Raw genomic sequence first — 20941 nt, 5'->3', positions numbered from 1 at the left:
TTCTCAAAAAGGCAACAACACCGATAAGGAACGAACACGTATAACACATAACCCTCTAAAAGGCAAAAGATCAAACGTACCAAAATGAGGCATTAATTGAAGATTGAGACGACCTAACATCAACACACATTAGCAATACAAAAAATATTAAACAAATTTGTAGGGTTTTAACAAAGTTAATTAGAACATTTCTCAAGTTGTGTGTACTGTAATATTATAAAAATTCTAAAAATTAGGTAGATTGTGAATAAATCTCCTTCATACAAGGTTGTATGGTTGGGCCATTTTTCACAATGCAAGAGACTTTAGGCCTTACGCTCTAACTTCTCCACCTTTCACGAACTAAACTTTGGGCCTTGGGAGTGCCCCATTTAGACCCGTCACTTCAGCCAATATAAAATGTCCAAATTTATAAAGTATTAACATCAAGGCTAATGCCTTATTCTTTCAATTTATTTTGTCTAAAAATTCAAATTAGAAGAGTACATCTTAAGGCATTATTATCTTACCTCCAATAATAAAAAGAAGAAAACATTACTATTTAAAAAGATAGAATTAAAGATTTGTAGTTTTTATTTTTTCAAAGTCAGATAACATTTGACATTTTCACAAGACTTTCAATACTTTGAAATTTTGGATAATTGGGTTAAACAAAAAGTACTTTGTTTCAATGGTTGACAAGCAAGAAATGTTGTCCATATTATACACTACTTGACATTTATGATATAAATAGCAAAAAGAAAATTATTTATTTCTATTGTGAATTTTAGGAGAACTATGGCGCACAACCAAAGTATTGATATAAAAGAAAAGTGTTTTTCTAAAAAAACATATTTCATATAATCAAACCACCATAGATATTTTCTCAAATTTTCTATTTTTTACAATTTTACTAAAAAAAATATAATAATATGTAGCACTAAAATATAGAATTTTGACACTTGACAATTGACACTAAAATAGACATCATACCTATATTATAATATAACTTGCCATAATTTCTTTTTCATTTTTAAATATAACAAAAACAAACTAAAATATTTACCAAATATAAGAAAACTTTTTATGATAGATAATATCTAAAAGTGTTTTGTATATATTTACAATTGGTTTGTATTTATAATAATTAAGGGGAAAAAAACTACTCAATCATACACTATTTTCTTTCTTATTCTTCTTTATTTGATGCCAATGGAAATTAACATATCCTAATATTATTGAAGATGAAACCTTTTGAATTCATATTCACACATTCAAACTTTCATTCTCATAAAATAAATAATTAGTTTAGTTTTCAATTATTGCTCATGCAGTTCTTTTTCTTTAGCTAAAAGTTGACCAGTTGACCTATCAAAACTCTCTTTAAATATTAACATTCAAACGTTCTTTTAACCTATTTATTAATTTGTTACAAAAAAAATTATTGGTCAAGTTTATTGTCCTTTTATTTTCGTTAAATATAATCTTTAGATGTTAAAAATTTGATCTAATGGAATATTAAATTAATTTTTTTATGTACATTTTATAATATTATTGAACATATATATGAATCTATTAGATATTTTTAAAAACAAGTGAATTGGAGGATATAAATGTAATTCAACCAACCAAACCATTCTAGTTAGAAAAAGGAAAAAGAAAGGACTAAAAAATGTTAAGTTGAATGAGTTTTTGATAATATAGATTCCTTCATGTTTATAGCATTAAAGGAGTATTTAATTAGGCCAATGTAATTATTAGAATCATAACAAAAACATGGTTAGCATGTTGTCATTCATCTCCCAATAATCAATACAACAAATCGTGTTTTATGTATTAAATAAAAAAAATCCTAACTCTTTTCGTATTAAATAATTCTCTCTCATTTTATCCACAACCAAACTTACCACATTGACATTAGAAACACAAATCATGGAACAATGTGGCCAAGGACTAAGGTGACCCTCAAAATATATATATAAACAAAATTATAAGTTTTGGTAAAAATGTCCGATAGAATATTAAAGCATAAATATAACATAAGTAAGTCGATTATTAATGTAATAGTTTTAATAAATAATCTAAATTGATTGAAGAAGCAAAGTCCATATTTAGAATTCTTTTTTTTTTTTCTTCAAAAGAAAAAGTCAAGAAAGAATCAAGATTGTCACAAAGACAAATTAAGGTACAAAAATCTGCAACAGAAAAAGCATCACATGGGTAATTATTAACTTCTTTTCTCACCTTATTCCTCTTCAAATATCTCTCCTATTCATCATTCTTCCTAATAAATTCTAATCACACCTAAATTTAAAATAAAGAAATTAGATATTTCATTTTCAGCAAACCATATACTTTCATCACAATTACATCTGCAGATTACCTTAAATCTTGTTTCTAACACAAAAAAAATATATATGTATATATATTTTTAAAAAAGAGAGAGAAATTAAACATCAGTGAGAAAATAAATACCCAAAATAAATTAAAAAAGAGAGAGAGAAAAAAAAGTCTTACAAAATCTACATGGGTGCTTGGAGATTCTTTAAGCTGTAACAATGGCGTTTTGTTAATGGCCTTTCTTCTTCCTTTGATTTGTGTGTTTACACAATTGGAGAAGATGCTTTTGCGGTATACTCCAAAAGCTCAACAATCTCTGTCCTGCTTCTCACAACCCTATGAAATACTTCTCTGATTTGTTGCTGTAATGGAACCAATCCTTCTTCCAGTTTCTTGCAAGTCTCAGACAGCTCCGCCACCTGCGCCGCCACCTCCTCTGCCTTTTCCGTCTCCAATGGAAACGTGAATGACTCAGTGAATTCCATCAACGATTGACTCAGTTTCTCCATCCTCTGCATCTCTTCCAACAACCCAGCACTTCCTTTCTTCTCTTTCTTCTTCCATTCCTCTGCGATTTTCTCTTGCAGTCCGATCATCGATTGTGCCCAGCTCATCTGTTTCGACACCGGGAAGTTCGTCGGCAGTCCGCCTCTCTCTTGACAAGGCAACGCCGCCACCAGAGTCCACATTACAAACAATAAAACCGTACTCATCAGATAAACCGTCTGCGGCAAACTTGACGATTCGCCGCCGCGTGGTGCCGCTAGATTCGATGACATCGCTTGAATCTGCTTTGCGGCGGACCAGCCTTTCGCCATACTCCAAGACAGAGATCGAAATTGTCCGGCGATTCTGTCCTTATATTTCGGTGTGGCGGTACCGGTGCCGGTGCCGGTAGCACCGCCGCCGCGACGCCCGAAAGACCAAGCCCGTTCGGTGGATTTACTGTTGGTGAAATCCTTATCCTCTACAGCCATAGACGTAATCAAGGAATTCAAAGCCCTACGTGCTCGTTTCACCTGTCCATCTCCAATCGGGCGTTGTTCGAGAGCGGAAATCGCGATTTCGGCAAGTTTTTGAAATTGTCTTACGGATTCAATCCCGTGGAGAACGGCATTACATATATCTAGAGCTTTAACGACGCGATCAAGGAATTCGGGGACGAGACGATCGAGAGGGGGTTTGACGATTTGAGAAGGGTCGCGTCCCATGATGAGGAGAGCTTTAAATTGAGCCTCGCAACAAAGGAATTCATCGAGAAGCTTTCTAAGCCAAGCGATGGAGAGGATTGCATCGGAAGAAATGTCGTCGGAAGGTGGAGGAGGTAGTAAATCGGAAAATCGCTCGGAAACATGTTTCTGAAAAAGCTCGAGATCCTCGAGCTCCTGCTCGTGAGCACCGTCCATGGAGATGACTTGGTTTCTTCTGATGCTAATACGGCCCAGGAAGGAGCCTGGGTATTCTGTGGCCGGCATAGTTTCAGATGAATTTTCGGAGGAGGAAGAAGGGGAAATTGGGAGTGGAAATGAAAAGGGAAGGGAATGGAATTCTTAGAGAGTTTGTTCTTATTTTTGAATTTACTTTAATTTTATTTATTAGTAATAATAATAATAATAATAATAATAATAATAATAATAATATAACAAATAGATAAATAATATTAATATTATCGATATTTAATTTTGTATAATCGGAAGCGAAGTTTTAGGCAACGGCTTGTACGGCGCGGGGCGGGTGAGACCATTTCTTTTTACTACTTAACTATTTATTTACTTGTGAGGAACTTTCTGAATTAGTCATTTACCAAATTGCCCTTTGTTTCTTTACCCTCTATTTAGTTTCTGTGGTTTTCGTTTCTTTTTCACCTTTGTGGTCCCCCGGAATCAAAGGTGGCATTATAATTTATTTATTTATTTTGGCTTCCCTTTTTTTAGATATTTTTATTTTTATTTTTATTTTAGTTTCAACTCAAAAACAATTTCATCCAAACAAAATGTCCTTTTAGTTTATGAATCTAATTGTTTCCTTCAAAGTTGATGGAGCTTTAATACATGCATACATACACACTTAATTTTATATTTTACTTCATCTCTACACATTCCATTTTACTTTTTATTACTAAATTTTAGATATTCAAAACAAGTAAAAGAAGACGAAGTTTACTATAAATAAAAGAAGACTAAAATAAATTTGGCTTTAAGTGTTTTTTTTCTTCTTAAATACTTTTATTGATTTTATTGTCCTCCTCGTTGTAATTTCGCTTCGACAAAAGTTGCATGCTTTTTTTATATACATTTACATAATCCCTTATTCAGGTTGTACTAATAAAAAGAAAATAAATTTTATTCGATAATTAAAAATGTTTTCATCATGTGTCTAATTCAGTCTTCGTCAAAACAAACCAACTTAAAAATTATAATGACTAATTTATTTTTAAAAACTACACATTTTTTGACTTTTGACTTTTGATTTAAAAGTACTATAAATTCTTCTAAATTTGCAATAATACATTTTTAACCTTTATTAAAAGTTTCAAAATTAACAGTGAGATCTAAATTTTATAAAACTTTGAACAAAAAAATAACACGATTTTGCCTATAAATATATTTGACCTAATGAAAGTTATAATTATTATTTAATCAATAACAATCAAATATTTAAATTTAATTTTAAAAAATACTTTGAATAGTTGAAAGTACAGCACTAGAATAAAATAAAAATTAAAGATAATGTGACCAAAATGGTAGTTTTATACTTTTTTATGTTTTCTTGTTCTATAATTATAATCAGCCGAGCCGAGCCGAGCCAATTCAAGATGGAAGGCGCGCCCCAGACGGACTATCTTAGTTGGCCAAGGTGGGAATAATCTCATTTTCAAAAATAATTAAAATAACTGTTTTGACCGTCAGTCTGTTTTAACGCCCTCTCCGCCTCCTTCGTTCTTCCCTTGACGCCGTTAACAATACTCCCATTTTAACCTTTTCGTCGTCTCCATTCTTTTCCTTTTCCTTTTCCATTTCCAACTTACAATTATTATAATCCAAAGCTCTAAAATTAAAACTAACCCTTCAAAATTACAAAATTTAAAATCCAATTTAACATTTATAATTTTTTTAATAAAAAAAATACATATGTGTAGGTGTGTTATATTTATATTATTTTTTAAAAAAACGAATACATTTTAAAAGTTTAGGATATGAGTATATTAACGAATAGAGAAATCATATATGACAATTTCAATGGATTCAAGCTTTGTCACTCTCGTCAAGAAAACATCACTAGCAATAATTAAATGCATGTTTTTGTAATTACCCAGTACATAACAAACTTACAAAACACCATAGACTTCTGTATAGAACTAAGAAAATAAGAAAAATTGGGGAGAAAAAACATGTTTACTATTCATTTTTTTTAAAAAAGGTAATTAATGATTAATAATCAAAGTGAGCCCCAAACTCAAAGCTCCATAAATCGAGCAATTGGTCAAGAAATTTCAGCCACTGCTTTCTGTCCCCATCACCTCTCTCTCTCTCTCACCTTATTTCTCTTTCCCTCTTATCTTCATCAAACTTTCTTTGAAAACTTCACTCCAACCCATTCTATTTTTTCCTTCTTTATGTCAATGGTCTCACTTTCCACTAACATATAGTTTTATTTCTAGACGAAATTTAATTAATTCAGCTAACCACAAACACAAACTCTCCTCAACAAAACAGAGAAAACCCAATCAAAGAATCACACCCTTCTCAATTGCACGAACAAATATAATTAGCAAAATAAATAACCACTACGTTGTTTTTTCTTTCCAAAATATCGTCAATTGAGTGCATTAAAAAAATTAATCGACGAGTACAACTTATCAAATCTGAATATTTTCTTTCATCATTTAACATTGACAATTAGATATAACTATTAAAGTCTATTAATGATACCGTGATATAGACTAAATCGACAAATTTTGATACTAGGTGGACAATCTTCTAAAATAATTACATAGTAGAGAAGAAAATTGAGATATTGTCAAAAGGGTCAGAACTTTTTACTGCCACACACACATGTATTGACAAAATTTTGAACAAACCGCGTTTTTTATGATGGTCTATGTATGTGTATTATATATATACAATGACACCTTTTTGGCCTAATGTTACTATATTATTCACAATACTCACTTAATTATTAATTTTAATTTTAAAACAAGCAACTTACTTATTTTAAAAAAAAATTAGTGTTCTTTTTAAGAAAATTAAGAAATAAAAATAGCTTGGTTGATTGTGAGATTTTTGTAAAATAAATAAATATCAGGAATTGAAAATAAGACACCATCTATAACATTGTGATCATTTTATTATAATTTAAATGAAGATCAAAGATGGACAAACTTTTAAGCTGTAGGGTCACCATTTTAGTCCCACCTTGTAAAGGAGTTGGGTCTTCAATGTCATACATATATGTACATTATATTAATTCTATCAATCACTCATACCTATGTGATTTTAGTACTTATAACTCATTCTTTTTCCCATTATAATTCATTCAAGTACTATAAATATGGTAATGTATGTGTATACAAGTTTTAATTTTGTTTTAGCTATTAGGGTTAGTTAAATCATTAAATGTGTAGAATTAAGATAATCTTTATATAGATATATATCTATGCATGAGAATTTGAAATTATAAACTTAGACATCATTTTTATTAATGGGGATGGAATGTTATGTTCCAACTCTCATTTTTGCTGTTTAATGGTAAATTATTAAAAAATAGATTTTCATTATTTATATTATTTTAATCGTCAAAAGTCAGATTAAAGGTAATTATTGGTAGGAAAACTTGAAGTTAGATCATATTCTCTATAAAATTTATTTTTGTAATTATACAATCAAATCTTAACATTGTATAAAACAATAAAGGATAACACAGTTTTTCCATCTACAACTTAATTGAGTTTCTTGATAGGAAAGAAAAGAACTACTTGAATGAGGCAAGAGGTGACCGATCCAAAAGATAAGACAACATATATCATGCATGTAAGCCACATTAATAATATTACTATATTTAATTTAAATGAATACGTTTTTATTCTAACCAAATGATCTGTAGGCCAATAATTACATATCTATTCTAAAAAAAATGTACATATTTATTTTAGTTTTTAGACTAGAAAAGCAAATTATATAACACAATTGAAGTAAGGAGGAGAAAATGATAGCGTAAAAGGATATGAGTGTGATTTTAGTGCATACATATACTTATCATATACATCACACATCCTTCGTCACCAAACGCGTAAAAGGCAAGTCATATAGCAATCCATTTTGCTAAAGAAAAATCAATAATAATTAAACAATACTAATACCCACAAATAAAAAATAATAATCTTAAATTTTAAAGTTTGTATTTATCCAATGTATACCAAAAGTTCAAATACTTACCCATAAGAAATTTTATCTTTTATCTTTCGTTACACTAAATAACAAAATTTTAGATGATGTTGTGGATTGATTAACCTATGCTTCAATGACACAAGTTTACTTGGTACACTAATATGTACACCAAACAAATGTTACGAAGGTCATAGAACTAACAAGTTGAGTTAAGGACGTGTTTTACAATAAAATTTTGATAAACCAACTTGGGGAATTTGACACACACATATATATATATATATTGAATATTTTAGGATTAATACCTAAAATTATAACTTGATAATACATTATTAAAATTGAAGGAAACAAAAAACAAAAAAAAGGTGATTTTTAATTCTATCTATTTATTTATTATGGATACCGACATCTAAAAATGAATATTAGAAAGTGAGAGGAAAATAATAAAAATAGAAAAATAAAAGAAGAAGAAGAAGAAGAATAATTGGAATAGAGAAATCCGACAAAGGAAGAAGTGGATGCGTGTTAGTACTATTGACATTGGCATATCAACGGTTGGGTTGGGCCTCTAATTATTTGCATCTTTTCTAACTTCCAAACTCCCACCATTCTCTCTCTTTTATCCATACTTCCAATTATACCAATTACCAATAACAATCAAAATATTGCTATATAAATTATTCTTAATTTTAGTACTCCATTGTTTCATCTAATTTACTACTCTCTAAAAGTGGTAGAATAGGAAAAATAAAAGTAATGCAAGAATGACCAAAAGTTTTTTATTATTCGTCCCCTTACTATTCTTAAAATTATTATATAAATATCAAGTTGTGTCTAATGTAGTATAGATTAAACTCAACTAACTTTGTAATGCTTAAGTAACAAGGTAACGAAGAAATAGAGTAACATGGTATTGAAAGAAGAACGGAAAAAAAAGAACAAAATAGAAAAACATTAGACTAGGATTGAAATACGGAAAAAGAAATTCAATTAGGGTGGAAAGATGTTTTGAGGTAAGTTTTGTTTTTTTCTTAACGAGGTATAAATAGTTTATGATTAAGCATATTTTTTAATGTTTTGAAAATACACTATTGTATTTAAAACAAAATATGTTTCAGGGAAAAAACCTAATAGTAAATTTTTTTTTGAAAGTTTTTGTTGGACAATAATTCACATGAGAAATTTGTAGATTTCAATTGAAATTTTCAAAATTTCGGGATTTCGATCCGAAGATTTTAATTTTTCGCCATCTTATGACACGTGTGCCTCGCAACCATCTCCCTACTTTATCCCATAAGTAGCCCAATCCCATCGGCCCAAATCCAACGTAGCCCATTGGCCCACTCAACACCCACAAACCCTAGCCGCTACCTCATCCTCCCTCTCTTTTCACGGCTGCTCACTCCCTCTCTTTTTACACCTGCCCGTTCTCCTTCTTCGCGCCTCTTCCCTTTTCTGCTACTATCTTCAGTACTTGCTGAGTTTCAACAATGGTACATCTCCTCTTCTTCTTCTTCAACTCGCTTCCTCTATAACTGTCTCTAGTTTGTGTTTGTTTCTGTTTTCTGCGTCATAGAGTAATGGGGTATTTGAAAAGGAATCGATCTGGGGGTGGGAGTTGCTGCCCTTTTGTGTATTTTTGAATTGCTGCAGTGGGTCAAGTTTTATTTCGTATGAGATGGCGATGTTAGGGATTAGTGGTTGGTTTCTCATATTCATTTGATTCTTTTCTTCAGATTATTTCAGAAAAGAACCGTAGGGAAATCTCCAAATATCTCTTTCAAGGTATAACCAAACTCAAATCAATCTCAATCTAGTGTTTTTCTTTCTTTCCAATTTTCTGATTTGAGGATTTTCCCCTGTTTTTATTTATTCGTTACTATTTTATTCTCAGAGGGGGTTTGCTATGCCAAGAAGGATTACAATTTGGCCAAGCACCCAGAAATCGACGTGCCTAACTTGCAGGTTATTAAGTTGATGCAGAGCTTCAAGTCCAAGGAATATGTGCGCGAGACATTTGCCTGGATGCATTACTACTGGTACCTCACCAATGATGGTATTGAGTTTCTTAGGACTTACCTCAATCTCCCGTCTGAAATTGTCCCTGCTACCTTGAAGAAACAAGCTAAGCCCGCTGGTAGGCCCTTTGGCGGACCACCCGGCGATCGTCCACGGTATAAACTATATCTATAGTGCATTCAAGTCGTTAATTTAGAAATTGATGTGTATTTATAATGTATCATATATAAGAACAAGGGCTTATTTGAGTAGCTGTTTGTGTAATTGCATTTTTTTAATTATTTACTAAGTTGTATTGATTCTCGTTAGCAGTGTTATTGATTTGTGGCAACTCTTATGAATTAGGGGTCCACCTCGTTTTGAGGGTGGTGAGAGGAGGTTTGGTGACCGTGATGGTTACCGTGGAGGTCCTCGTGGACCTGGCGGTGAGTTTGGTGGTGACAAAGGAGGAGCTCCTGCAGATTACAGACCTTCGTTTGGGGTAATTTTTATACTATCTCCATAGTGGCTTCTGTAATATGGTTGATGCTCTCTGCATAAAAATGCTGCTTTCTACTGGTTTTGTACTTCTCTTGGAGTTGGTTATTGAAGAACGTTATTAAGAGCGGTGCAATCATTGCTCATATATCTAATTAGAATTTTATCAAGTTTATGGCCTTGGTCAGTAAGATGGTTAAGCAATGGAATCGATTGAATGACATCTCATAGTCATAGATTAGTCTCTTCATCTTTGATACTTTCCTCCAAAAGTGCTTCCTAATCAACTAGTCTGCTAATAACCTAGTTTACGTATTTAATAGTAGGTCTTTTTTTTTTTTGGCATTTGCACGCCATGTTCTCTGTTCATTTGCAGTCTAATGGTTTTCTAGGGCCCATGTGATTACTGATTTGGTTAGGCATATTTAAACCATTTACTATTTAGGTATTAGATGAGCATGAGCCATGGAGGGTTGTGGCTTAATTTAGTCAAGGTGCACGTAAGCTGGTTCGGACATTTGCTGATATAAAGAAAAAACAAAAAGTGATAGAAAAATGGGTTGGTGAAATATTAGAAATGTCACTAGATTTGGAACTTTAATGCCCCATAGTATGTCATCCTTGTGCCAAATGATATTCTGATTAAGGTATTTTATGGTTGATGATGAAGTCATTTTGAATGAATTTGAATTTTATGATAGTCATTGATGTGTGCTCTAGATGAAAGTTCGGTTAATTTATAAAAGGAGCTTATAATTGTCGTTTGTTGGTTGTTTATTGATTGCTGTGTCATACCTGAAAATTTCTCAGGGTCCTGGTGGAAGGCCAGGTTTTGGCCGTGGAGCTGGTAGCTACGGCGGAGGAGCTGCACCAAGCTCAAACCTTCCTTGAAAAGTATGGTCATACAAGCAGTTCAATGAATTTTCAGTGGAACGAGTTAGCAGCTTGAGTGAAGAGTTTGTTAGCTTTTTTTTCCCCCCCTTTCATTTAGCTTATGGGAATTTTATAAATTCAAAATTTCATTGTGCAAATTGAAGTTTACAAGAACTACTGTTTTTCAAGTATAAATTTTGTTCTTCTCTTTGAGCGCCTTATTATCGTTTGTACCATTTTAGCAAGATTTAAATTTTAATGTTTTTGAAGTCTGATTGTCTCAGGAAAAAGGGAACAAGCATTTTAATCAATTTCTTATAATTATAATTAAACTATTTTCTTCCATATGTGCCTTCTTTTTTTTCCTAGAATGCATATGGAATAGTTTATGCAAAAGTGAGATTTATAAGTTTTCTTTGGCTCATGAATTGATTTAATAGGTGAGATTTATATGTTTCTGTAAGTATTGTTATTGATTGCTATTCTAACATAATATTTTTGTAATTAATTAAATGATTTTTAATCATATATACATATTTTTTAAATAGTAACCTCGTGTAAATATTTACCAATAAATGATTATATATTTTGAATAATTTTGTTATTAAAATCGTGGTATGTCTTTCTCATTGATTACTGTGTGCTTTTATTGTAAATTAAAAAATATTGCCAACAAAAATGATATTTTGACCATAAATTCACCGCTTCGATTACGAACAATGGCTCCAAAACACTTTCTGTCTCATGGTGAAGGAAGCGTAGGTTAAGGTTAGCAGAGTTATCATTTGTAAGTTAATAATGAAAAGAGAGCAGTGTGTTTGGATTGTGGCAAACTAACTTGATCTTTTTTAGACAAACATACATTTCCATCTCCAACTCCTAATTCCAATAGATAGGTTCAAACTACATCTTCATGGGCGTTATGTTGATGACAACAATCAATGAGAAAATGCAGAGCTTAACGTGCACCAACAACCATGGATGAGCAATCATGAGAGAATCAAAAGTTTAAAATGAGTCTAAAGCTAAGTTTGGAAATGTGGCCATAGAAACAAAAAACTAAAACAAAGATGTAACTATCTGTTTTTTTTAAAATTAATTTTACAAAATACTCTTATCACCTCTAAATTTGTTTTTTTGTTATCTACATTTTATTTTAAATTTGGCTAAAAAAAAAAAAAAGATTCACTTTGAAACAGCAAAGACAAAAAAGAAATAGAGAGATTAAATGAAATTAGATCTTAACTGCAATATTTGAAAATATAGGGGTCAAAGTATAAACATTCTAAAACTGAGGTACCAAAATGGAAGTTGAGTTCTTTCCAAGAACCTAACCCCATTTCTGATTTTAACCTTCCTCAAACGCACTCGTTCCTCAGCTTTCTCCCTCGCGCTTTTCCAATTCATTCTTCTCGATCTCCATACCTCCACAAACCCAACTCCATACAACAATCACCTCCATTACGTACACTACAGATCATTCGACATCGACCACCCATCTCACCGTCGTCTTATTCACGGCGGTTGATTTCGGTCTATCTAACCGATGCAATTTCTGGTATTTTACTACATACCCTTTTCTTTTCTGGGTATTTTCAATTGTGTGTTGGGCTTGATGGGACGCCTGGCAATTTTATTTTATTAGTTGAATCTATTTTGATGATCTTTGTCGTTATTTTGATTGTTAGGGTTGAGAATTATTGAAACTCTTAAGGGGATTTAATGGCGTTGCAAGAACAATTAGATAGGTTTAAGAAACAGCAAGAACGATGTCAGAGTACCTTGTCTGGCATTGCTGCATCCAAGTCTGTATCCAAGTCTACACCCAAGTTTACGCCTGCACCTGCTGCTTCCATTGCAAGACCTCCGGCTCCTGCTGTAAAATTTTCAAATGACACTGAGAGACTTCAACATATTAACAGCATAAGGAAGTCTCCAGTCGGGGCTCAGATCAAGAGGGTTATTGACCTGCTGCTGGAGGTTCATATCCATCACTCCATCTTTCTTATATTTCCCCGTTTGTTTTTCTCCTTCTATCTAATCTGCTGTACTTGGTTTCTTGTGTTTGACCGGATTCTTCAATGTAAGGCTTTGTATTGGATAGGATTTAATGGACCGTGTATTGATTTGAGCCGTGTAGACCTTATGCTGCTGAAATTTTGCATTTTATTCTGTCCAAGTTCCATAAGTTGAATGTGTGTTTTTTAATGGATACCGTTTTAACTGGGGGATTTTGCTGGAATGAGGACTTCTTCAGGTAGTGAGGCTTGTGATTGGCATTAGATGGCAAGAGGAGCCAGGACCCTCTTGAGTGGCTTTTGGGTGGTTGTTTTGCCTACATGTGTTGGTGCAAGATTGTATTTTTACATCCGAATTACATATGTTAATCTAATCCCTTCCCTGTAATCTTCTCTGGATTTTCAATTGGCTGTAAAAAAGCTAAAAAGAAGGCCTACTGAAATGCATTTTCTACTTACTGTTAGTGAATTGGAACCTTAGGGATATGTTACAAGCTTACCGCTTGCTTATTGTGCATGTTAACAGACAAGGCAAGCGTTTACACCTGAGCAAATCAATGAAGCATGTTATGTTGATATAAATTCCAACAAGGCTGTCTATGATAGTCTGCGGAATAACCCAAAGGTGCACTATGATGGGAGGCGTTTCTCATACAAGGTAATTTATATTCTCAAATACCTTTATTATTTACATCCTTGTACTTATTTGGTTTAAAATTTTGAACCTTAAGGTTGACATTTTTCCACTCCTTTTTTTCCCTTCCGTTTTTGGTGTTTTCAGTCCAAGCATGACCTGAAGGATAAGAATCAACTTCTTTACTTGGTACGAAAATTTCCAGAAGGCATTGCTGTCATTGATCTCAAGGATGCTTATCCAAGCGTTATGGAGGACTTGCAAGTATGTATATATATATATATATATATATATATATATATTTAATTTTTTTTTCCAATTTTGAATGCAAAAACGTGAAAAATAACAAATGACTCTTGAATGATGCTATCATTAATATAACTTATTCAGCAAAATAACCTTTGTAAAGTTTAATGTATTGGCTTTTTGGACATCAAATGTCTATATGGCTTGCTCACTATTTATGTCGATGTTCAGGGTTCTTGTTCATGCTATGCCTCAATAAGTCTATTCTATTTTCTTCCTGGTTAGACTTTGGTTTCTGTTATAGACTAGAAGGTTTTGTTCATCCAACAATTCCTATCCCAAAATAGCAGCTGAAATTTGAATTGAAGGATTTAACTCATGATTTATAGTCTTGTCAAAACAAATACAAATTGTTTTTCTAATTCAGAGGAGGAAACAAAAAGAAAATTCAACAAGAGGAGCCAATCTGAGACTAATGAGACGTAATGTCTCAATCTAAAACTTTAAGGTCTGACAAGTATTTACAATTCTTTGAAAAGAATATACTCAAGGAAGTATTGAACTTGGGGTTGTTGCATCCAAATTGTAGTTGATCACCGGCCCTCAAAATTATTACAACTTCTTTGCTTATATAGTGAATGGAAAATACACGGCTTTACTCTTTGTTTATGAATGGAAAACAGAGTCCGTTAACTTTAGTTTTTAGCTTACATTTTATTTTCCTCTCTTGTTTGTTTAGGCCCTAAAAGCCTCAGGCCAGGTTTGGCTTCTCTCAAACTTCGATTCACAAGAAGATATTGCCTACCCAAATGACCCACGAATTCAAATCAAGGTAGACGATGATCTGAAGCAGCTCTTTCGGGAGATCGAATTACCTCGTGACATGCTTGATGTCGAAAAGGATCTGCAGAAGAATGGAATGAAGCCTGCAACCAACACGGCAAAGAGGCGAGCCAACGCACAACACGTAGCATCCTCAAAACCCAAGCCGAAGAAGAAGAAGCAAGAAATCAGCAAGAGGACTAAGCTCACTAACGCACATCTACCCGAGCTCTTCAAAAACTAGAGAACCGTATAGACTGGCCTGCAACAATATAGTTTGTATGGATAATTCATGGACTCTGTAGATAGGATTCAATCATGCCTTCTGTTTGGTGTATTGCTATTTGTTTTCCATGATCTCATCATAGATTGAAATGCTCCTGTGATTTACTCTTCTTTGTTTACATCAATTAATTGAACAATTTGAAATGTAAGATATAAGTTCAACTAAACTAGATATATGGTATTAGAAGTTTTAGCATATATACCAACTTTTGAATTCTATTGTTTCAAATTGATACGTGTAACATCACTTCTATCCCCTGCTTTGCCGCAGACCTGTCCTTTGAAGGAGGTTATACTCTAATGACTAAATGAACTCTTCACTTCAATTTGGTGTGTTCTAAGTTTAAAATGAATTCTCCACGCCACTCCTGTTTTAAAGCTTATAATGATTAGTTTGGTTGAATTTTAGATTCACAAACTTAGGGTGCGGTCTTGTGAAATAATAGAATTAATTTAACTCAATTAGTTAAAGACATTCATGAATTAAAATATTAGAACAAATATTAGGACTTTGAAAACCGATGATCCATTTCGATTAATGTTCTGCTCGCCATAAATGTATAAAATTTATATTTTGCTTAAATCAGAATACACCAACAAACTATACATATATTGGTATATTTATACGTCATCAAACAGAAAGGCATGAATTTGTCCAACAGACTTGTAAAATCAAAGGGTCCTGATTTGATGAACATGGTGTTGGGTTGGTGCCAAAAAACTTAAGGCGCCAATTTGTTGTTTTTCGTAGTCCACCCGTTTCTTCTGCTCCATAGCTTCTCATCAATGGCTATCAAATGAAGGATCTTGATACTCAAACTTCAACTAACCCAAGAAATTTCAGATAGAGAGACTCCTTGTTTACCATTGCAATGCTGATTCAAGCTTACTCCCAGAACCCCCATTTCTTCTTTCTTCCCTCAAACCCTTCAATTTCCCCCCACCTCTCCTTCAATGGTGAGATATCCCTTCCAACAATCCTGGGTTTCCTTCCCTTTTCTTCCTCTTTGAACTAACTGTTCTCTCTTGAATTTTCTGCTGCAGTTTCTCATTCACCTAAACTTAAATCGCCGGTGGGTCGACGATATGAATCAATGTCCAGGATTTCAGCTTCTGGGGAGCACAATCCCACCATCATTGTGGGGAAGAAAAGGTTCAAACCTGCCCTAAATTTGATATCCATTTTCATTCTTTGTGATGCATTGTTCTAGGGTTTTATTTTACAAGTTTTTATATTTTTCATATTGTATGTAGAAAGGTTTTCGAACACATTTCTTTGCTTAAAGCCAAGGAAAATATTTCTGAAGAAGAAGAGAATGATATGCTCGATTATCTCTATACCACGCAGTATCAAATGAGGGGCATTGTGGCCGTTTCATTAGGCGAGTTTCTGGTACTTTTGCTTTCTATTATAACTATGGAACGTTCAGAACTTGCTGTGAAGTTTTACTTCCCTGTGAATTCTGCAGGACGTGCTTGTGATCAAAATAATGAAAGGTATACCCATGGTGTGTATATGCGTTTCCAAAGTAAGGAAGACCTTGAAAAATTCTATGTGAATCCTTTCTACTTGCGAGTACTAAATGAGCATGTGATGCCTTATTGTCATGTATGCCTCAACATGTAACTACCAATACTCTCAATCTATCTTCTTTTTCTTCCCAAGACAGTCTTGCCTTATCTGGTTGACTCATGGATGGGTTTTGTTGTCTATGACAGGGACTGGTTCATGTAGATTATAAATCAGAGGTGGAAGATGACATGCTTCCCATATTTCGGAAAGGAGAGGTTTGGACCCTATCTAACTTTCTTGCTATGATATTTGGGTAAAAAATTTAGATCTCTAGGTTCCAAACTTATTGTGATGTATGCCATTATTTAGTTCATTGATGAATGTTGCTTAGGTTGGTTTGATATCATGTGTTTTTTTAGCTTTTATTTCTTGAATATCTAGATTTTTGGGAGACTCAAAATCACGTATTTTAGAGTGAGAATTTATTTGACTTGGGGTAGGGGAGTATCACAATCTTTAGAGAGAGGAGAGCCTTGATCTTGATATACCGAGCTGAATTGGGTTGCTGAATAGACCTCTTTCAGGAAAATTATGACGAAGTTAGTTTTTTTTTCTTTTTTCTTTTTTCTATTATTATGTTCTTTTTCTGTGACTGATACAATATGCCAAATTTGAAATTCAAGGAGGATAGTATGAGAATAGTGGGACTAAGGACTAGGTGTTTGAAGGAACTGCTTGTGTGGTAAAGCCAGAAAGCAGAATGTTTTTGGAATGATAAATCCTCTAAATCATAATAATCTTAGTTTCCTCAAACTATTATCTGTGGCATTAAAAACCTGATTGTTTGTGTAATGTTAATTTGAGGTTTTGTGAAGTTGTTGCTTTGAGATGTTGACTATGTCATGCATAAGGGGGAGTTTGCCTTCCTGGGTAAATTTATATTGAACAGTAGAATTTGTTTCCTTATCAGTTTTATGCCTTCTAGTGATCTTTGGAAATTTGGAGTTGATAATACCTTAAAAAATTTAGTCGTTAAGAGCTTTGATGATGCCAGGAGTTCAATTATGGTGTGGAGTTTGTGCTTCTCATTAAATTTCGTCAAGATTCATTTGGCAAACCTTTAGAAGATGCATTAAATTCTCTCGAGAGACTGACAATTGATAATCCTTCCTTAATTGTCCAGTTTACTCAAGGTATACTTTTATATCGAATTCATTCTGAAATTTAGAAAGGTATATCAACTCGTATTACTATAGCTGTCGAGAATGAACTTGACGTAAATTACTATTGACATGCATCCCAAAATACGTGATGAGATCATCTTTTGCTAACTTGTACAAATAAGTTATTCTTTTCAGATATCAGTTTTTGTGATTTTTATGTTTTGAATTCATATCAGGTTTAAATTTTAATCCTAGTTGTAAGGAATTCACACATGGAGTTGTTATACGATTTCGGTCAAGTAAGCACTTGTGCGACTCTGTTTCTTTTATATCCATCAATGAGTCCTTTAGTGGCCTCACCTCAATATAACTTCTTTTGCAGTCAATGCCTTCGAGATATTTACAGGCAGCTCACAATACAAAGATGTAAGAAACCACATTGATTAAGTTATCATATTTGCTGATTTGGTTTTTCTGTTTAACTCAATTTGTTAGTGAAACCATCCGTTTGTGCTTTTAAAATATCTTCCTTCATCGTTGAATTCTGTAATACACCCACAGGGTTTTACAACTGCTCCTACCTCCTGATTCTACATTCTACCAATTCCTTTATTTTATTGTTTTCTTTTTTGAAATAAAAATATTTGTATGCACCGAAACTTACTAATGTTTTGACCTCAAATTATGTGTATTAGCTATGTTTTTCTCTGAATCGTCTGAGAAGTTGCTTGAATATGACAACGTAGCTGTTATATTTATAGTAGATGTTCTAATCAGTTTTCTTTTCGAAACTAGATATGGAAATCTAAATTCCAACCAATCATCCAGAAGACAGTGGCTCTTCACTTCTCTGTTGACCCAGTAGGGACGGAGATCATGTAGCAAGGAATATTTTTGGTTTGTTCCCCTATACATCATCCATCCCAAGTGACCTGTTGAAGATGGTAGGCTCAATATGATTTGAGTGAACTCTTTGTTGCAGGTTTTGGCACCAGATTTCGTTTTATATCCTAACAAGCGTAAGGCATGTTCATGTCTTGTATTTTTAACTTATATTTCCTAATCCACCCTATGTTATCTTTCTTCATCTCACCATAATTTATCTGGAAAATAGGTTTACTGTATTGTATTCTAGAAATTGTTCTATGTTTATGGAAACCTGAAATAGGTTCTGGACTTGGATTTGTTCCTAATCAATACAACAACTTAGGTGAAAGTAAAAAATGATGTAAAAACCTCTTTAATTTTTTGCATATAGACAAGCAACTCATTTTGTTAACTACTTAACTAACTATGATAAACTTTTAAATGACTTGAACTCCATCTCATTGTGTCCAGGGCCTCCAGGCTTGGCTACCATTGATCTGACATGAAGGTGGAATCAGGAGGTACAGATTCTGGCGTTTGATTTCTAGCTTGTAGCGTTCTCTACACCCACTCACTTGGATGGTGCGGCCATTTTATACATGTTCTGGATGCTACTTTTCTATTTTGTGCAACTCATATGATAGTAACTTGAGATATTTAATCCGCTGTTGAGAAAAATCTGTATACTGAACCTTTAGCCATGCGATATTTGTATTTATGATTTACCATTACCTTTATTGGTACATGTTTTCCCCGCTAGGCTTTCAACTTTTTTTTGTGCAAACACAGAGAATCACCAGGGTAATATGAGTATATGCTCTAGTTATTGTCTGGACTAATGAAAGGATCAATGTAGCTGAAAGAGGAGGCAGTTTCCTTCAATACTCAGGCTGCTGCTAAATCTTGAATCGTTTCTATCAGTTCTCTTGTTCTTAAATGCAGCTCATTGAAGAACTTCATGCAAATACGATATATATATATATATATATATATATATATATATATATTTCATATATGTGAAAGGACATCACGTGCTTTTGCATTTATCATTTTAATTTAGTGCAGGATTGGTAATCAATAACATTTCATTTTACATTATGTTAAGATTTCCCTGAATTCTGTAGGCTTAACTTCCAAAAATTTGTTATCTTCATGGTTGTATCTATCTTAAAATTTGCTTCTATCCTGTAATGTAGAGTGAATTTTTTTTCAAACTTCTTATATTACCTCGTTTACTGCATCATTTATATGAAGATAACATTTTATGGGATTTACATTTATCTGGGGATGAAATAATGCTCAAAACCCAACAATAAAAGAACAGGACATTCCCATCCTAAATCTCTACATTGTTTAAGATCCGGATGATTATTTTGACTAACAATCATTTAATTGTAATTCTAAATCCAAGTTAGAATATAAATAGCTTAGTGAGATGAGAACAACTTGCTATCAAATTGGTCAAGAAACTCCCACTGCCCCACCCCAGCTAACACTGAAAAACATTTCTTTTTCACATTAATTAACTACCCCCTGCCCATATGGCTCTTGTCGCCTGTCAGTCGTTTTCTCCTCCTGCTTCATCTCAAAAGCAACCAAGAATTCGAAGATAAATTTTCCATACACACTAGATTCATTGTGTGCTATGTTAGTCATACTTGAGTTGAGTTCCACCAATGTTTGTGCTGTGTAACACTCATAAAAACGGTTGGAAACCAATGCCAATTATTGTTGTGTCATGACAAACTACTAATTTGAAAGCAAAATTTGGTGTCGATGGTAAATCGCACGTGTCGATTGCTTCCAAGGTTAACACAACTTTTCAACTCAAGCGTGCACTTGGCATAGTAAGATATATAATCAAGAAAAATATTACTCAGAGAAAAATCAAACTTCCCGATATTCTGTCACCTCTGCTAATTTTGTTCTTCTACACATGGGGCACGCCCAAAAAGTTTCTGCTACACTGAATATCAATGTTTCTTTTTGTTCCACTCCCAAAACAGATCCAAAACCCATATGTTTTCTGCAAATTGATATGAAATTTCGTTAAGATCTGAGTTACTTATAAACCCTTTATCTCTTTACATCCTAGAACAGGTAAAAAGTGTAAGGTGTGAAGTCTAAGATTTCATTGATTTCCACGTGAAGAGATGTTACACTTTTTGGCTGTCAAAGCATATGAATTCTTTATTTCATTTGCTGTTATTTTCACTAGATATTTTCCTTTTTATCTTTTCTCTTTCTCTCTATTGTTTTTTCTGCTTTGTCAGTATGATATGTTGTAGTTTTCCTGGCTGGCATTTTTTAATAAATCA

At 33.0% G+C, this 20941-nt stretch overlaps 4 protein-coding genes across 6 annotated transcripts; 3 read left to right on the top strand and 1 right to left on the bottom strand.

Moving 5' to 3' along the window:
• Positions 1-2179: 2179 nt before the first annotated feature.
• On the bottom strand, positions 2180-3866 carry LOC101212488. The gene has a single exon (XM_004146483.3). It carries the CDS (start codon positions 3792-3794, stop codon positions 2583-2585), a length of 1212 nt encoding a protein of 403 aa, XP_004146531.1. The 5' UTR covers positions 3795-3866; the 3' UTR covers positions 2180-2582.
• Positions 3867-9039: 5173 nt separating this feature from the next.
• Positions 9040-11420, top strand: LOC101212088 (40S ribosomal protein S10-1). Its single transcript, XM_004146481.3, has 5 exons — positions 9040-9199; positions 9443-9491; positions 9601-9880; positions 10071-10206; positions 11013-11420. The coding sequence occupies exons 1-5, from the start codon at positions 9197-9199 to the stop codon at positions 11091-11093; spliced, it is 549 nt and encodes a 182-aa protein (XP_004146529.1). The 5' UTR covers positions 9040-9196; the 3' UTR covers positions 11094-11420.
• A 968-nt stretch (positions 11421-12388) lies between these two features.
• Positions 12389-15299, top strand: LOC101211845 (general transcription factor IIE subunit 2). Its single transcript, XM_011654889.2, has 5 exons — positions 12389-12633; positions 12764-13055; positions 13620-13751; positions 13875-13991; positions 14713-15299. The coding sequence occupies exons 2-5, from the start codon at positions 12798-12800 to the stop codon at positions 15037-15039; spliced, it is 834 nt and encodes a 277-aa protein (XP_011653191.1). The 5' UTR covers positions 12389-12633; positions 12764-12797; the 3' UTR covers positions 15040-15299.
• Positions 15300-15738: 439 nt separating this feature from the next.
• LOC101221322 (stress-response A/B barrel domain-containing protein UP3) lies at positions 15739-19505 on the top strand. Of its 3 annotated transcripts, none has more exons than XM_011654888.2 (11): positions 15739-16037; positions 16125-16233; positions 16335-16462; positions 16550-16689; positions 16800-16868; positions 17648-17786; positions 17993-18055; positions 18139-18182; positions 18552-18653; positions 18739-18775; positions 19095-19505. In XM_011654888.2, the coding sequence occupies exons 1-9, from the start codon at positions 15953-15955 to the stop codon at positions 18636-18638; spliced, it is 864 nt and encodes a 287-aa protein (XP_011653190.1). In that variant the 5' UTR covers positions 15739-15952; the 3' UTR covers positions 18639-18653; positions 18739-18775; positions 19095-19505. The 3 variants fall into 3 exon arrangements, with proteins under 3 accessions (XP_011653190.1, XP_011653186.1, XP_011653188.1); XM_011654884.2 differs by having other exon boundaries at positions 18739-18780; XM_011654886.2 differs by having other exon boundaries at positions 18552-18775.
• The last annotated feature ends 1436 nt before the right edge of the window (positions 19506-20941 follow it).

Source organism: Cucumis sativus, chromosome 4 (genome assembly GCF_000004075.3).
Source record: "Cucumis sativus cultivar 9930 chromosome 4, Cucumber_9930_V3, whole genome shotgun sequence".
In the NCBI taxonomy this organism is placed as follows: Eukaryota; Viridiplantae; Streptophyta; class Magnoliopsida; order Cucurbitales; family Cucurbitaceae; genus Cucumis; species Cucumis sativus.
Note: the sequence above shows the minus strand (reverse complement) of the source record. Positions and strands in the feature narration are given on the sequence as shown.

Bases quoted from the DNA above. Each gene is read 5' to 3' on its own strand.
- LOC101212488 (XM_004146483.3), bottom strand. From the start codon at position 3,794: ATGCCGGCCACAGAATACCCAGGCTCCTTCCTGGGCCGTATTAGCATC.
- LOC101212088 (XM_004146481.3), top strand. The intron at 9,492-9,600 runs GTATAACCAAAC...TTTTATTCTCAG, and splicing joins CTCCAAATATCTCTTTCAAG to AGGGGGTTTGCTATGCCAAG. The intron at 9,881-10,070 runs GTATAAACTATA...CTTATGAATTAG, and splicing joins CCACCCGGCGATCGTCCACG to GGGTCCACCTCGTTTTGAGG.
- LOC101211845 (XM_011654889.2), top strand. From the start codon at position 12,798: ATGGCGTTGCAAGAACAATTAGATAGGTTTAAGAAACAGCAAGAACGA. The intron at 13,056-13,619 runs GTTCATATCCAT...GCATGTTAACAG, and splicing joins TTATTGACCTGCTGCTGGAG to ACAAGGCAAGCGTTTACACC. The intron at 13,752-13,874 runs GTAATTTATATT...TGGTGTTTTCAG, and splicing joins GGAGGCGTTTCTCATACAAG to TCCAAGCATGACCTGAAGGA.
- LOC101221322 (XM_011654888.2), top strand. From the start codon at position 15,953: ATGCTGATTCAAGCTTACTCCCAGAACCCCCATTTCTTCTTTCTTCCC. The intron at 16,038-16,124 runs GTGAGATATCCC...TTTCTGCTGCAG, and splicing joins CCCCCACCTCTCCTTCAATG to TTTCTCATTCACCTAAACTT. The intron at 18,183-18,551 runs GTAAGAAACCAC...TTTCGAAACTAG, and splicing joins GCAGCTCACAATACAAAGAT to ATATGGAAATCTAAATTCCA.